Below are 17,344 nucleotides of genomic sequence, written 5' to 3' on the forward strand. Positions count from 1 at the left end.
CCATTTTTAAATCTGTTTTTAAATTTACTGGTATTTCCTGAACATTTGTTGGAACTTGATATTTATGGAAATTTACGGGGAGAAGTATCATGGGCATTTGCACAAATAGTGCAGTTACCCGAGTGTTGATCATTTTTAGGCAATAAGTTCAAAAGGATTTAGCAAGAAACTTAGAAGATTGGTCAGTGAGAAATTAAAATAGATGGATAAACTTTGTGGAGTATTTGAGTAGGAAAGTGAAGCATTTGTCTGTAGAAGAGACTGCTTTAAGGTGGATCTTCTCTGTATATTCTCCTTCTGTTCCTTGCTTTCTTTTACTTGACTTGTTCTGGAAATCATGCTTAGCATTTTCTTTGCTATTCTGCTTGCACGGGGAATCTTTTAAAAGTTTCTCTGTTAATACCCTTATGTATAAGCAAAGAAGTAGGATTATTTGAGAGCAGTAAGTGTGGACCATTATAGGGTATAAGTCCTCATAGAAGAAGTTGCTTTCTTCAATTGTTCCTATTAATTTTAAAACTTTAAAAACTTTAAAACTTTTAAAACTTTAACTCCTGCTGCCTGGCAAGGTCTGGTCATACACAAAATGATGCAACCTAGAAAATGGAAGAGAAGAGATCTAAAGATTAAATAATTCTGTGGCCTTTTTCAGTATTTTTTTTTTTTTTCATAAATATGAAAGAGTCTCTGAAGAGGGAATATGCTATTGCTCTGGCAATTCTGTGCTGTTTCCTTACTGCAAGGAGGAGACAGAAAGGAGAAGAATGTGACAATAATGCTCACTGTGGTCTTAAGCTGCATTAAAACTTTTCTGATAATGTAATGCATTGCAAGCTTTTAGAAAATAATTATTTGAATTGTAATTGTGGTTCAGAAAAGGTGATCTAAGTTGTATATTATTAAAAAAAATAAGAACCCTGACAGACACCCCAGACACACTTGGTGCAGGAATGTCACATGGACTGTTCTTACGAAACCCCTCACCTGTTGAATTTTTAAAGGTGAAAGAAATCCACATGTGTTACAGATCTAGCAAGCAGGTTTGGCTTTAGTCTTGTGGTTTACAGACAGGTTTATGACATACACTTACTCAGAAGGTCTTCTTGAACATCCTTCTGTGCTTTGAGTAGATTAGAAAATAACGATTAAGAACTGTGGATTTGGTTTCTTTAGGTCTGTGTTTTAATTGTGCAGTTGCCAGCTCTTTATCTTCAAAGCTGTTTCTAAAATAGATTCTGCCATCCCTCCTAGGTTCAATGGAGGAGGAGGAAAAAAAACTATGCTTACCCAATATTAAACCAGGACTACTTGCCAGAAAATTTAAGTATTCCAAATATAAAACATCCTCCAAAAGTGCCTTTGAAAAACAATCTTGCTTTGAAGTTAGATCTCTTGTCCTGTATTCATTCACTCTTGTGATTCAAATCTTTTTACAGGAACAGGTCCTGGAAAGATTCAAAGGGCCAAATGCAGAAAATTTTCAAATAGTCCTAGGAGATGACTGGCTGTGGCAAAAAAAGTGTTAGTTTTTGTTTACTTGATTTATTGCTATGTTGGAGTAATTTACATCTAAAGAAGAACGTGAATTCTCCTGTTACCCAGGCTTTAAAAGTTGGTTTACATGCTTTGTTTTAAGCATGTATTTAAAATGTGACATGTATTGGTGATATAAAAAAAAAAGAAATTCCTCCAAAGTATTGAACTTCTGTTGTATAATATACCAGGGTTTTGCAACTGACTGTACATCTTCTCAGCCTCAGCAACCTAAATGTGCACATTTTATTTTGTGATAAAGGAAATTTGATCTAATTTAGCCTGCGGCAAAAGAGGTTTTTACACTAAACTGAGTTATATTACATTTCTGTGGGCTGTTACACAGTTCAACTAATTTGCAGTATGTTGTTACACTCTGGCAGCATTTATCACATTTGATTCCTTACTCTGCAAGCAGAGCACATGTGGCATTGCTTTTCTTTAGTAAAACCTACTTGTAAATATTTTCTGTAAATATTTACCAGCCTTGAATTAGTAGGATGGTAAACTATGTCCTGAAAGCAATTTTGAGCACAAAAGGTAAAATGCTGCGCTAATGCCATTTGGATTGCTTTTGAGACATGAGTCAGAGTATTTAGGTTTAGGCTTGATGTGTCTTTGTGGCAGCACAGTGTGTTGTAGGGACGGGACAAGGTCTATACTAAGCCACGTTCTTGCAGTGGTACAGAAGTTTAGTCCCTGCATTGCAAAAAATAACACAATATTTCAGAGTCTTTTTTCTCAAAATAAGTACTTGGCTGATGATCTACAAGTACATTTTCATACACTGCTTTAGTGGAAGGCAAAGGAATGAAGAGTTATGAAATTCATAATTTTCCATTAACTGAAGCTTGTGGGGTCTTAGTTTTGTGTCACATGGATGTGTATGTTAGTGAAAAAAGTAAGGAAAAACATTTGTGTAGATCTTTGACTATTACTTGCTAACTTTGGATGTAGATTGTTTCTTACATTGTGATACCTTCAAGTATATTAGCTTCTGTTTAAAAATTTTATAAGAATGATGAATTTTTGAATGTTCTTAAAGGTTTTGAGGAGAAAGATTTTAAATTTCCAAGATTGACCAGAAACTTCGATTGTATTTCACAGTTTGTTTAATCCTAAAGGATTAATGCTGGTAGGAATTCATGTTAGTGTAATCACCAGCAATTAGTGAACTTTGATATTGATTACTCTTCCTCAGCTTGCACATTCCTTCATTCTGTCCTTTTGTCAGGGCAATCTGGGGGCAGTTGGCTTTTTCTGACGTAAACTTAGTAAAATGTTGATGCCATACATTAGTCTTTTAGTTCTAGTGTTGAACTAAGGAGATATACATCAATTTCATCCTGCAGTGGCCAGTACTAATGTCTGGATGTTTATGCAGCTATGGCAAAATGAATGCCAGCACTTGCAAAAGTTTTCTGTTCTGTCCCTCCCCAAAGTTTTTCAGTGAAAAGTGAGATTGAAATACATTTTTTTTTTAATGGAAGCAGAGTCATTTATAACTAAAAGTGCTTGATGCTTGGTGAAGTAGTCTGTTTTCTGACAATATTGTTTGAGCCTAGTTTATTATTTATTTTATTTTCATGTAGTAGTGTTCTGTGTGTTCAGTTGAGGTAAAGCAAAGCATTAGAAGATAATGTCATATAAAGTATACAGATTATTTTTATCTTGTAATCATGCCTTTCGTAGTCAATAAGATAGGTTTACATGTTGAGGCAGTATATTTTGTTAGGTAAGCTAATTTAGTTGGGAACAGTTTTCTCAACTTTTAGTTAGATTCGTAGCAACTAAGGTCAGTCCGAAAATCAGGTTATTCTTGCACATGTTTCTGTTAAAGGATGCTTCTCTCTCAGATATTTTGAAGAAAATAGAGAACCAAACAATTTTTTCCCTTCAAATAGCAATTGAATGATTAGTTGCAGTGTCATAGCATTGGCTCAAACACCTGTAATGCTTACTGCTGCTAGAATACTTTGTTCATGTGGACCTACTGTTTCCTCTGACAAGCTATTAAAGGTCAGAGGCCAATTGCATTTCCTTCCATCTAGCCATGGAATATAAAATAAAGCAAATGTAGTCTATGGGATGTTACTTTTCTTCTGTATACTAAACGTTTTATGAATTTATTTCTAATCTTGAGACCCCGAGTCATTCTTTATTATTTTTGCCTCTTAATAAATAAGATCTTAAAGAATAGGAATTTAAATTAAAAATTGCATAAAATCTTAACAATTGGTGTTAGTGTGAGATCTTGATCTGAGGACACAGAAAATATGTTATCATTCTTCTTGATCATGTGTGTAGTAATAGCGCAGACTGGTTTTAGATCTGCAGGTAATATACATAAAGTATTACTATGTCTGATATATCATTTGTTGTCTTTTTAGGTATACCAATAACAGTGCCACCACCAGGTAAACTTGCTTAGATTTTTTTTTCCCAAATCTGATGAAGAGATGTGCAACTTATCAACTTCCTTTTAATTATATAGATAAACAGTCATAAATACTAAATTGTATGTATATATGTAGGCTCAGTTATTTTGATGCCAGACAGAAGAGAAAATGTGTGAAACTGCTGTTGACAGTTTTTTAGATGTATATTCCTTCTTTTCTTGAAAATCTTTTTTTTCTCAACTATGCAGTAAATAATTTTTATTGCTGTTCATTAAGTATTGTTAGATAGGAATTCTTCTATGCTTCTAAATTAGCATATTTTTAATAATGATAAAATATTTTATTTGAAGCACTGATAATGTGTTCTTAATGTTTTGCCTTTGTAAAGCTGGAAAGTCGTTCTTAGTCTTACAAAGTAAAACCCATTTACACAGGAACAATTTTTTCATTGTTCTCTCTGGGATTTGTTTATTATTGTAAGCTTAGCCTAGTTCTTTGATGTGTTTGTGGGTGGTAGTTTTTTCTTCCCCCCTCCCCTTACCTAATTTATTGTTACAGGTTTTCCACCACCACCTGGCGGTCCTCCACCTTCCCTCATACCCACAATAGAAAGGTGATTATCTGTTTGTAATCTTATAAAGCAATATATCAGTATTCTGTAACTAAAATAAGTGAGTAAGCACTCTTGCACTGCCCAGTATTTTATGGATTTGTATCTGGGAGTGAGGACGCAGTTTCAGATTTTTACAGTAATTTTACAGAAATGTTGCTATTCTCACCTGTCAGCCTATTCTTTGAGTAGGTTTCTTGGCTACTTACTAGTTTAGTTATGACCCTATGTCAGTATAACTTATAGTTTTCACAGTATATCAGTGCTAACACCTAAGAACAAAATCAAGGTAAATGATGGTTAAAGTATTCTTTAATAATCTGAAGGCCTATTTAAGTGAACTGTGTAATTTTCAGCTACCATATCCTTTTTTATAAATGCACACAAACCATTTGGACACAGATTCAAGCCCTCATAAATTACAGGAAACTCCAGAGTTCCACAGAATACAAATGTGTATTTCTGTTCTGTTTGTTGTAAGTGTTCAGCTGTAATAGGCCTAATGGTACTTTTTCAATACCTTTTTTTCATATACATGTATATGTACATGCATACACATATTTATATCTATATATATATATATATATATAGATATATAAAATTCTAAAAACAGAAGAAAAAAAGTCAGCTAGGACAGTCCTTGAAAAGTATTTGTATTTAGCTAAAGGCCCAAACCAGGTCATATACAAAGCTTATTTAAGAAGATGGTACAAACTTCTTGTCAGTCCTTTGGATCTCACCAAAGGAAGATGTACACAACTGTTCTTTGAGACTGAAAATTCTATTAACCTATATGCTAGAGGATGATGATGATGGTAAATCTCTGAGAAAATCCTCATCTGATTTAATTGAGAAAAAAATCCTAACTGGAGGTATTTAATGTGCATGAAAGTAAATTTATTTGTTCATACTGATAGTTGCTGTGAGTACTGATTCAAATTGTTAAGCAGTGATCATTACCTTTACTTGTGGTGAATATTTATGTTGTTTCTGAAACATAATGTGAAAAAATCAAGTTTATTATGGAACCTGGGAACTATTTCTCATAGTTTTATATGTTAAGATTTTGCATGGGCCTTTCGTCACCATTGGTGTGTTTTTTCCTTCTTGAACTAAGCTAACCCAAAACATATTTTTCAATGTTGAAGTGCTTTTGAGAACAGAAAAAACACTTAGGTTAAATATTCAAAGATAATTCATGCAAGTTATGTAGGAAGTGCTAAAAATCATGAAAGAATTATGTATGTTGGAATTATGTCCTGTGCGAGTATCATCTTTTTTTAACCCTTCTGGTTTTTACCTACTTGAGTTGACTATCACTGGAAAAAGTTGTCCTAGAAAATGTGTAGCTAATTTAATAGCTTATGTATAGAACTACACATTTTAAGTCCACCTTTTCTTAGATATGCTCACACCTCTACTTTTTAACAGAAAGAATGAGAACGGCTTCATTCAGGAATGATCCACTTTCAAGCAAATGTAGATTAAATTCAGTATCTGTGCAGAAATGTATTATGAGAAGCATTTGAAATAGAAAATTCATTGAAAATATAAAGAGAACAACTGATTATGTGGATATTTTTGTTTAAAATTCCATAATTTTTTGTTTTCACCTCCTGTAGTAAACCACGAAATATACATATTTGTGTTGGTAGACAGCTTCCTTATTTAGTAATGCTCAAAATGGAGAACTTAATATTGCAACAAATGCTTTGTTTTCATCTCTGTGGCGGCAAGAATTTTGAAAGTGTCTATTTATTGGTGGAGGTAGCTCTGATGGTAAAACTGGGTTTTTATGTGTATTTTCTTTTCAACAGTGGGCATTCTTCTGGCTATGATGGTCGTTCTGTTCGCGCATTTTCATATGGCAGCGGTAAGTGAGGTTGTGGATTTGAACATTTTGACTAGTGCTATATCAAATCATTTGATATGAGGATTTTAGCTAGAAGACTAAACAAGTCCTGTCAGTAGTTCATTGTGGAAGCTTATTGCTGACCATTGTAAATAGATACATGCTGTTGCAAATGTAACCCCTGTCGATAAATACTATTGTTTTGCTTACATGTATACTGGATATCTTTTCCTGCTGCTTTTGCAGAACTATGATTTTAAAAAAATTATATACTGTAATCTCAACTACAAGTCAGGGAGAATTTTTCAGGAACTGGTAGGATTTAGAAGCAGAAAAACAAATACTGTAAAGATATCATCAGAATTTGAACCAGCAGGACCAGTCCTTGAAAAATCCTGAGTGATGTACCTCTCTTTTGAGAATCTGTTTGTCTAAGACTCTCTAGTCTTCAGCTATCCTGTTGCAAAGTCAGTCTTTTGTTTTTTTGGTTTGGTTTGGTTTGTTTTTTGTTTGTTGTTTGTTTTTTTTTTTTTAATTACTGTTATGGAAAAAAATCTGATGCTGAAAACCTTCATCTTCCGTTCTTTCAGTTAGAATGAACTAAAATAAAAGCTTTATCACAGGCATCCACAGAACCTACAGTGAATTTAGAACTGTTACCTAGCACAGCTCTGCTTCTTGTGCCAAAAGATAAAATGGGAAGATAAAGATAGAATCACAGAATGGTTTTGGTTGGAAGGAACCATCAAACATTATCTAGTTCCAACCTCCCTGCTGTGGGACAGGGACATCTTTCAATCACTACACCAGGTTGCTCAAAGTCCTGTCCAACCTGGCCTTGAACACTTGTAATGATGGGGCATCCACAACTTCTGTGGACAACCTGTGTCCCACCATCCTCACCATAAAGAATTTCTCCCCTGTGTCTAATTTAAACCCACCCTTTCTCAATTTAAAACCATGGCACCTTGTCCAGTCACTAATAGGCTGGTAAAAAGTCTCTCTCCATCTTGCTTTCTTATAAGCTCCCTTGAAATACTGAAAGGCTGCAGTAATGTCTTTCCAGACTCTCCTCTGTCTTCTCCAGGCTGAACAACCTAAACAACCTAGGAGAGATGTTCCAGCTCTCTGATCATTTTTGTGGCCCTCCTCTGGACCTGCTCTAACATGTCTTTCTTGTACTGGGGGCCCAAGAGCTCGATGCAGTACTCCAGCTAGGGTCTCATGAGAGAGAATCACTTCCCACAACCTGCTGACCACTCTTCTTTTTAATGTAGCCAAGGATACAAGTGTCTTCCTGGGCTGCGAACTCACATTGCTGTCTCATATTAAATTTTTTGTCCAGCAGTATCCCCAAGCCCTTCTCTGCAGGACTGCTTTGAATTAATTCATGTATATTAAATGCATATATATCATGTATATGGATGTCTGCAGTAATTAAATTGTGTTTGCTGAAGTTTTAGCAAAAGGGTAAAGCAGAGGTATATAACTAAGGCCACGCAGAGTATCATAAGGAAAGTACTCTTACGGTCTTTATTATGTATATTGCATCTAATATTTAGTCTCCAATATAGAGTGCCTTTCACTTTGGTCTGTTTTGTTAGAATTTTCTATTCTGTCAAGTATTATCAGGGACACAAGAATATTTCCAAGTTTTATGTTGACCTTCAGAGGTGATGGCATGCTTATGATGTTCAAAAGATGACTGTTATCGTGGTTATGCCAACATTGAATTTGAACTTGTTCAGCAGGATTTAAAAAACTATGTTTGCCTTTTTATGTGGTTTATGGGAGACCAAGGAGCACAGTCTGCTCTTATCTTCCCAGTCTTCTCCCAGTGTATCTGGTAGAATTTCAAATTTGCTTCACAAAGCAAATTGTCTGTCTTTAAGCTGTCCCTGTCATACAGACTTCTGGATCTGTAGAGCCTCAGTGACATTTTATCGCTGTTGCTGTCTCTTAGTGAAATATGTTTTCCTGGCCAGCATCATACTCTCAGTCCCTGTTGCGCAATGTGGTCGCTGGTCAGCATTTTACCCCAGTGCTCTCTGTGCATCAGATCTTAGGTATGTTGAGAGCTCAGCAGTGCAGTAGGGTACAGATGATCATCGTGATTTAACAGTCACTAAGTATATTTGTTTAATAGTTGCCTTGGATGATAGGGCTGAATCTTCAACCTGTTGTCTTCTTTGACAGTCTGTATGTTTCCTGGCTTTCCTGTCAAAATTGTAGGGGAAGGTGAGCAAATGGAAGATTCTAGTCTTTCTTCTGCCTATACAAATTCCTCAGCTCATGTTTTGGTGTCTTTTCCCTAGAAAAAGTCATGTTTCCCCTTGCAAACCCATTAGGAAAGTTATATTCTTAACTTGCAGCTTCAAGAACATCTGTTTTGTCTTTGTGCTCTTCCACTGCATCAATGTGGTTTTGTCAGTTTGCTCTTAAACCTTCCACAATTTGGTGCTACCTTTGCCATCAGATCTTTGAATTTTACTGTGCTGCATTTGATCTGCTACTGAAGCAACTTCTACTGTATGCTTGTTTGCTCTTTCTTCAAGCAGTTCTCTGTTCCATGCTCTAAATGTGCTTTATATCTTATGAACTTGTAAGACATTTAATGTTACAGAAAGAGAGTCAGTATTTTTTGAGGAACAAAGAAGATGCATTAAATAGTTTGCCTTACATTGTGACGGCATGAAGCTTTAAATTTTTAAATCTCCAAAACTATTAATTGTTCAATGCTCTGTTCCTGTTTTAAAAAATAAAATCAGTGTTAAATTTTGGAAGTGTCTATTTTCTTGCAGAAATTATTGGAATAATCCATGTAAAAATAGTAGAAGTGATAAATTACTTCATTCTGTATAATTAATGGAGAACACCAATTCATACTGAAAAATAAGCTTTTTGTATGTTGTGAATAATTCCTGGTGAAAATCTAGATATAAAAATGCATAGTGTCAAATTACTGGTTTATGTCATGTTATTGGGGTGGAAATAACACACTTTTCTCTGAGAATTACTCCAGATGGGATGGTAACTGAAATTTATTGTAATAGTTTATATTATCATTAATAATTGTTTTGTAGTATAGATTTAAAGTTTAAACTTAAGTTTAAACTTTAGATCAGAATGCTCTGGCAGCCAGTGTCTCATAGACCATACATGTGTTGTTGACATAGTGGCAAGTCAAGGAAATTAGCAGTCTTTAAAGTCCAGCTGGTTTTTTGCTATTTCTGGCTGCTTTCCTTCGAAGAATTTCAGGTTTTGGCAGTATAATGAACAGCATAATATTGTATTAGGGCATTTTCTTCTGTTAACCCTTCATTTTGTCTGTGGACCTGAGTTAAACAGTATCAAGCATTTTATTAGCAGCAAAACCTTTTATAAATGCTTTTTTAATGAATTATAATACTTTTCATTGCAAATGTGTTTTAACAATGAAATGTTTTTTCCTGCTTCCCTGCCTGCTCAAAAGGTCTTTTGTGTTCCTTCTCTGGATGCTTGGCAAACTGCTGTCTTAAGCTTCTGCCAAAGCTTTCTGGGGCAGGCATATCTCAGACTTTACAGGCAAGGCAGCCTGAACATAGCTGTCAATAGAAGCCACTAGTTTTATTAACTCAACAGTCTTAAATACAGTATCAGTAACAAACTTTACATTGTTCAGTGAATATTTATGTTAATTGTACTGTTAATCTCTTTGTGACACCATGAAGTCAAGTAAATATTGTTCTCATATTATAGATGATGAAGTGGAGCTCAAAACAAACGATTTATTGAAAGTTAGGAAAGCTAGCAAGGCAGATAAGCAGAAAGGGAGAAGTCCTCAGTACTGTAAGTCCGCTAGAGAGTGCTGTTTCCAGCTAAATACTCAGCCTTTGTTATTTTGTTTACAGGATGCATTCATGGGACTTATGGAGAGGGAGGGCAGGACAGAGTAATTGGGGAATAGTAGTTATGTGTTACATTGAAGTTGGCAGAAAGCAGTGGAGAAGCATCTTCCCTCTCTCTTCCTATTGCTAGCCCCCTAAAAAATGGTTTTGAGACAGTGTTGTGACTGCCTTCTTAACTTCTAAAGCATATCATCTTTTAGATTAAGACTATGCATAATTTTCTTAAACTATTATATTTTAGTGGGATTGGTGGTTGTCCTGAGTATTCATTAAAAATGTCGTCATACAAAGCATAAGTAGGAATGTTATTTCTTCTCCCAGATTATATTTATATCTCAAGCTTCTGTTACATCTGTAATCGGAAAAGCATGACAAAGCACAGTATAGAATATAAATTAGTGAATGAGAACTTTATAAGTAATGTTGTATTTTAAATACAATTATAATAAAGAATGAAAGATAAAAATAGTAGTGTCTAAATATAAAATTGGAGGCATCCTTTTTACTTTTTTTTCTGAAAGTTTCAGACCTGTAGTTTCAGAGCAACCAAGTTTAAAAGGCAGTTTTGTTTTCTGGTTGTTTTTGTTCTGTTGCTCCCCCAAAACAAAGCCATTTGACCACATAAAATCATATTCTTTCAGCAGATATTGGCACAATATTTTAATCTTTTTAATTCCAAAAGTATTTAGGCAGTCTTTGGGGTATATATCCTGGTTCTCTACGTCTTCATAAGAAGTGTTTAAATGAGGGCCAGAGGGTTTTATTAGCATCATAGAAAAAATGCAGTGTTTGCTCAGAATTAACTCTAATGTGAAAGGGGAAAATTGAAAACCGTCATCAGAGGAGGCTGGCAAACCTCTGTGTTTCCATGCCTAAGTAGTATTGCAATTTCCATATGATTTTTGATTTTGTTCTTTCTAATATCTACATCTCTCTCTTTAGTCACCTTTCCACACCCTGCAGGTTCTGCACCTTCGTGGTCTAGTCTTCTAGACACCAGCAAACAATGGGATTACTATGCAAGAAGAGAGAAAGATAGGGAACGTGAGAGAGAACGATCCCGAGATCGGGATCGCGACCGGGACCGAGACAGAGATCGAGAACGTACCAGAGATAGGGAAAGGGACCGAGATCACAGTCCATCGTCTAGTGCGTTCAACAGGTTAGTGAAATGTGTTAAGCATGCTGTAACTCTGCTCAAAACCCTTGTCTGTTTTAAATAGTGTGCTTCGACATTCAAATGTATTGTTCGGCTGTATATTCCAAAGCGCTAGAGGATGTGGCTTCCTCCCTTTCACCCTTTTCCCTTGGAAAATTGTAGATTTCTAAACGTAAAACAGAAGTGGAAAAAATGGACACATTTTTCAGTATACGTATGTTTCGTATACATCTAAACTGGTCATAGTGCTTTACACATTAAAGATGTGACTTAAGCCTTGAGAATGACTGAAGTACCTATCCCTGACATCGGTAGGTCTAGGAAAAGATCTGTAGATTTTGCACTAAATGAATTCTAGTTGCCAATTTGGTGCAAAGAGCAGCGTGTTACCACATTCGGCCTTAATTAGTTATTATCTGCTAAAATTGTTAATTTGATTGTTAAAACTGGCTGGATAATAATCTGTCTTCTTTATTATTTCAAGGTCAAGAACTTTTTTTCATTTTCATGCAGATGATTAAAATCATGGCAGATAACTTAATTCAGCTTTCAACTCTCTAATGGCTTTAAAAAAAAAAATAGCTGAAATTGTTCTGTGGTTCATGTGCACAAGTACAAAGCATTTAATGTTGCGCATTTAATGCTCTATGACTCCATAGAGCAGAGGTCTGTTGGCTTGCCAGATTTTTCTAAATTTCCTCTGCTTGTTATTTGCTAAGCATTTTGGGGTAAATATTTGATGCTTTTCATAGTGTTGTTTTGGGGGTTTTTTTAAGTTTTAATTTTTGCAGAATATATATGTTAGCTATTAGGCAGATTGTTCTTACCAGTGGTTTTACTGAGGAATGAGAGCACCCGGAGTCAACATTACATTGCCTGATGATTGTTAGCTGAAGACACAAGCTGGGTGCATGATGGGGGATTTTCCACGTATGCCAGTGTAGTGATGTCCTCTCCTGTGTGCATGTGTTATGTTCCAGAGTCAGTTTCTGACAACTGAAGACCTTTCTAATCATCTGTTTCTCAGACAGCTTGATTGAAGGCCAGAAAGAACCCTGGTCATTCAAGGGTGCTTGAAATGAACCTTAATAACTTCCAGGCCTTGAGAAATCTCTGTGCTGCTGCCAGAGTTATCTGTAAAGGAGGGGGAAGAGCAGGCCTCAACTTTGTGTGACTAAATTATCCACCATCTGTAGCAAAGCTGTTGCCACATGGCTGTGTAAGAAAATGGGAGGCCCTTAACTAGGATGAGTTGGTTTGGGAATCACAGAAAAGGTGGGAGAGGCTTAAGAAAGAACATGCAGACATAATGTTTTTAGGACGGTTGACTTTCAATTTTATGCACATAAGAAAATAAAATGAATTTAGCTGTGAGGAAGAGAATGTAAACTATTTTAGAGACTGCACAGATTTATAACTTTTATTTATATTCTCTTTGTTTAAACTTTGATCAAGCAATACTTTGGTGGGACTTGGAATCAGCATCATGTTAAGCTTTTTACTGCTCAGAAATTACTGCTTTCAATGTTTTTAGTAGTTCTCCAGATAAATAGCCTGTGTTTGTGCTACAGCATTTCTTAAAATTGTAGGAAAATGGGAATTGTTTTTATTCTATTAGTATAACCAAAATGTGGTTTAAAGAGCTGAACTTTCAGCTCTTTATATTCTGTTCTGCTCTTACCCTGCTATCCTCAGAAGAAAGTGTGCATTTAGTCAATTAGTTACAACTAAAAATGTAGACTTAGGAATTTGATTGATATCTTACCATTTTGTGGTTTTTCCTCAGCAATTTGAAAAATTAAAAAAACCCCAAAACTAAAACCCAAGCAACTGTATTTCTAAGGTCCTGGAATGCAGTAATCCCATGCAACAGAGCAGATAAGGGTCTGTCTGGCTAGAGAGCAGCTTTACAGGACTTGGTGTCCTGATAGTCAGTAAACTGAATAAGACTCCACGATCAATGTGTGATTAAGGTCAAAATGCACTGAGCAGCATTAGTGTGTTGTTCCTGAAGGTTCCCAACATACTGATCTTGGCAAACTGATTTTTTACTTCACTTATAGAAGTTGTTTGTTTTCAGACACACTTAACAGGGTGTCATTGTTCCTTCGTAGTTTGCCAAAATAAGGTTTAAAAGGAGCATCAATAATATTTTTAAACTTTTGTAGAGTGTTTTCAAATAGCTGTGCAACAGAACAGATCTGTTGCATCTGCAACAGATGCAGACTGTGGGTTAATGTTAAAGGGTTTGGGCCTCATCTTTGAAACCAACCATAAGTTTACAAGTAGCCATCTGATTTCTTATGGCAAGATTATCAGAAGGTAGTGCTACACATTCAGATTTTAACTTTTAAATTAGATCATAACTTTTTAGTTAGATGATCAAAATAAAAGTTTTGGGAAGCAATATCAGATACTGAGAGGAAACTGTAGCAGCACAGAGAGGCTGGGGAGTCTCCATCCTTAGAGATATCCAAAAACAGTCTTGACATTGTCCTGACAGCCCTGCTTTAGCAGGGATTTGGCCCAGATGACCTCCAATCATGCCTTCCAGCCTCAGTCAGTCTGTGATTCTGTGTGATCTGGTCACAAATGTACTTTGTAGGATGTGATCAGCCTACTCTCAGTTCTGTAGTCATAAATGCATTATAAAACCAAGGAATTTGTATTACTCAGTGGCAAGTCATAACTTTGAGTTTCATAAGAGCTGAAGTTTTCCTGATTTTGATGTGTGAATATTTTTGTGTCCCTTAGAAAAGTGAGATTTTCTATGGGGTGTTTGATGCGTCTCTACAGTGTCTTAAATTGCTAATTTTTGAAGTTTGTTTAACGATATAATTATACAGAACTTCATATTAAGACTACTGCTGTTGCTTCAGGCATTCTGCCTTCTAACTCTGGGTTTTCATGCATAATTGTAGTAATCATTAATGTAGTGTCTTCACTTGAGGAACGGCCAGAGGATCCAACTTACGGCAGATAAAATTGGTGTGATCGAAGTTCTCACTCCTCCAGGACAGGAGAAATCTCTTTAGACTTAAACTGTTCTCCTTGCGTAATCTGTCTGGTCTGTTCTGCTGCTGTCAGGGACTGCAGGAAGATACTTTCTTTAACGGTAAATGTTGGCAAAGACAAAACACTTGCCTTTTGTCAAGTTGATAGTATCTAAATTGTTTGCTGTTTTCACTACTGCCTCAGAAAGCCTGGTTGCGTTGTGCCTTTCTTTAGGATTTGTTGGGGATCTTCTGCCAAACTATGGTTACAGAAGACTTAATGTGACATCTATAATTAGTTATGCTAAATTCATTTGCATTGAGGTTGTACTATTAAATGATGCTGGACACTATCTGGATAGGATTTTCTTAGTAGAGGAATGATTAAATTACTATGTCTTTTTAAGCTATACTAATGTAGCATTTGAGTGGTGTTGGCTAACAACAGATAGTGCTCTTATCTTTTTTTTTTTTTTTTTAAATTTCACTGAACTCTTGAAACTGCCCTTTTCACCAAGTCAAAATATGAAAATATGTTTTTAAGTAAAGCCCTTAAAATCTTGCCTAGCCCGCAATATTTAGGGGTTTTACCAGTATTGTGTCAGGGAAGCAATCACGGTAATCCAACAGAGGAGTGGAAGTAGAGATGGTATTGGCATTAAAGAAAAATTAATTTTAAAAGCAACCCATAAACACTGAGTATATTTTACTGTCAGTCTCTTTGTACCTAGCTTTTTGTTTTCTTGAAGCTCATGTAAGGAAATAGATCAAGTGTATGAAAATTTAATCTAATTTGCCCAAATGGTGTAATAGTCGAAAAGCATACTGGTAAGTGTTGAGTGCTACCTACACTGATCCGAAGACATTGCTGAAGTTTATGTAGGATTGTATTTCATTTGCAGTTAGATACAGGTGTAAGCTAACAGCTTGGTAACTCCTGCACAAACATAATGGGACACTGTTGTGTTCTTTTTTCTTTTGTTTTTATGAACAATTTCCTTTCAATATTGTACTAACTGCAGAAGTCTAGTGTGTTAGGTGAAGAGCTTTAATGTCCTTTGAGTACTGTGGATCTCATATAGACACTCAGAAGCAATATTTTATCATTTACCTTGAGAGTAAAAATTTCTTTTTCTTTTTGTAACAAATATGTACTGCTTGGTGTTACTGTTCTGAAAATATCTTCTTTTTGAATCAGTGATGAAGAACGCTACAGATACAGAGACTATGCAGAAAGAGGCTACGACCGCCATAGAACAAGTAGAGAGAAAGAAGACAGACACAGAGACAGGAGACACAGAGAGAAAGAAGAGACTAGACATAAGTCATCTCGAAGGTTTGATTGGGTTTTTTTCTTTTTTTTTTTTTTTTAATAAGATATGAAAGACTTGCCCAGTTTAAAAAAAAATAAACTTTTAAAAGAACCCCAAACAAACTGGAGTTTTGTGGAAAGACTGTAAACACTTACGTGTGCTACTTGGAATAAGTCTGCCATATAAAATGGGGACAGACAAAAAGCAATATTGAGCCTGGATAACCTTGTACTGAATGGTGGATGTGACAGCCTTGGTTGGTGAACAGAAATTAGGAATTTGGGGAAAAGGGTAAAAATGGTCAGTCAGAAAGAGGTGGAGTGAAGCTGACATTCAGCAGCAAAACCAAAAGAACTCAACAGTGATTCTCAGTAAGTAAAATATCCCTCATGGTCACTTGATGGAAATTTTTTTACATGATCCATTTTAAGTTAGAAATAAAGGTTAATTCCAGGGAATGTGGTCAACAAGAACTTCAAATTGTTAAGGAATGCCAGTAGAGACATGACATTATTTAAAAGTATTGCTATTAGAATACAGGTTACAAATGTGAAAAATCATTCCATTTTCCCAACAAAAAGTACAGGGTGGGTGGATGTCTGTACCGCTCAATGAAAAATTCAGTTTGGCGCTCACATCCAAATGCTCTGAGGTGGAATGGGAACAGGTGCCACTTTTCAAATACGAATGCAGCTGGTTTTTTGGTCCTTTGTAATTAAATGGGGCCTGAAGTGTCAAGTGTTCGAAGCATATTTTCTCTCTCTTTATTTAGTAACAGCAGACGTCGTCACGACAGTGAAGAAGGGGACAGCCACAGAAGGCACAAACACAAAAAATCCAAAAGAAGCAAAGAAGGAAAAGAAGCCAGTGGTGAACCTGCTCCTGAACAGGAAAACACTGAAGCTGCCCCTGTGGAATAGGCTTGTGTGATTTTTGCCTACTTGCATATATATTAGTGCCAGAAATAGATTACTATAAATCTTGTTATTTTTCTGGGAATTATAATAATTTGCTCTTAATCTTGTTCTGTTAGTTTGAAATCAAAGATTACTTTGGGTTTTTTTGAAAATAAAAGACTGAATTTTTCATGTTAAGATTCTTGGACTGACTTTGTCTCTTAAGAAACAGTGAGAAAACATCTTACAGCTAGAGGCTTATGCTCTTACAATATAAGTAGGGCTTAAATTCTTTGTATTAAATTGTTTCCATTTTCATAAGCCAACGAGAAGGTCATTCTTTTACTGACTTCAGAAACAGTGTGCATTCATTTTATTATATGCCAACATCTGGAACAGTGTGGGTTTAGTATAGCTTTTGGACTCCCATTTGGAAAGGTCATCTATTACTACAGGGAGAGGCAGAAACTGCATACTCTTCAAGAACCTTGTACTAAGGTGAAACAAAAAAAAATTAGAGAAAGTGGGAGAGGTGCTGATTGTTCTTAGTCTAATGAAACACTACATGTGGTGATGATACAGTTGGTAATTATGTCTGGTTTGTGTGGGTGCATAAGGATGAATTAAGCTGGATAATCATCCCTGCTGTTTTTCAGTGGCTTAAGAGAAAGTTCATTTTAGTCTTTGTTCTAGGGGAACAGC

At 35.6% G+C, this 17,344-nt stretch overlaps 1 protein-coding gene across 2 annotated transcripts in view; it reads left to right on the forward strand.

Moving 5' to 3' along the window:
- Positions 1–16,840, forward strand: part of FIP1L1 (factor interacting with PAPOLA and CPSF1) — a 42,639-nt gene extending 25,799 nt beyond the window's left edge. For both annotated transcript variants that reach the window (XM_027885510.1, XM_027885511.1), the window contains 6 exons: positions 3,924–3,950; positions 4,491–4,545; positions 6,360–6,415; positions 11,224–11,443; positions 15,632–15,769; positions 16,519–16,840. In XM_027885510.1, the coding sequence (XP_027741311.1) occupies positions 3,924–3,950; positions 4,491–4,545; positions 6,360–6,415; positions 11,224–11,443; positions 15,632–15,769; positions 16,519–16,666 (644 nt within the window). In that variant the 3' untranslated portion in view covers positions 16,667–16,840. The remainder of the gene's footprint in view (positions 1–3,923; positions 3,951–4,490; positions 4,546–6,359; positions 6,416–11,223; positions 11,444–15,631; positions 15,770–16,518) is intronic.
- Positions 16,841–17,344: the final 504 nt, after the last annotated feature.

Source organism: Empidonax traillii, unplaced genomic scaffold (assembly GCF_003031625.1).
Source record: "Empidonax traillii isolate 1590-97213 ecotype Southwest subspecies unplaced genomic scaffold, ASM303162v1 scaffold167:size2001844, whole genome shotgun sequence".
In the NCBI taxonomy this organism is placed as follows: domain Eukaryota; kingdom Metazoa; phylum Chordata; class Aves; order Passeriformes; family Tyrannidae; genus Empidonax; species Empidonax traillii.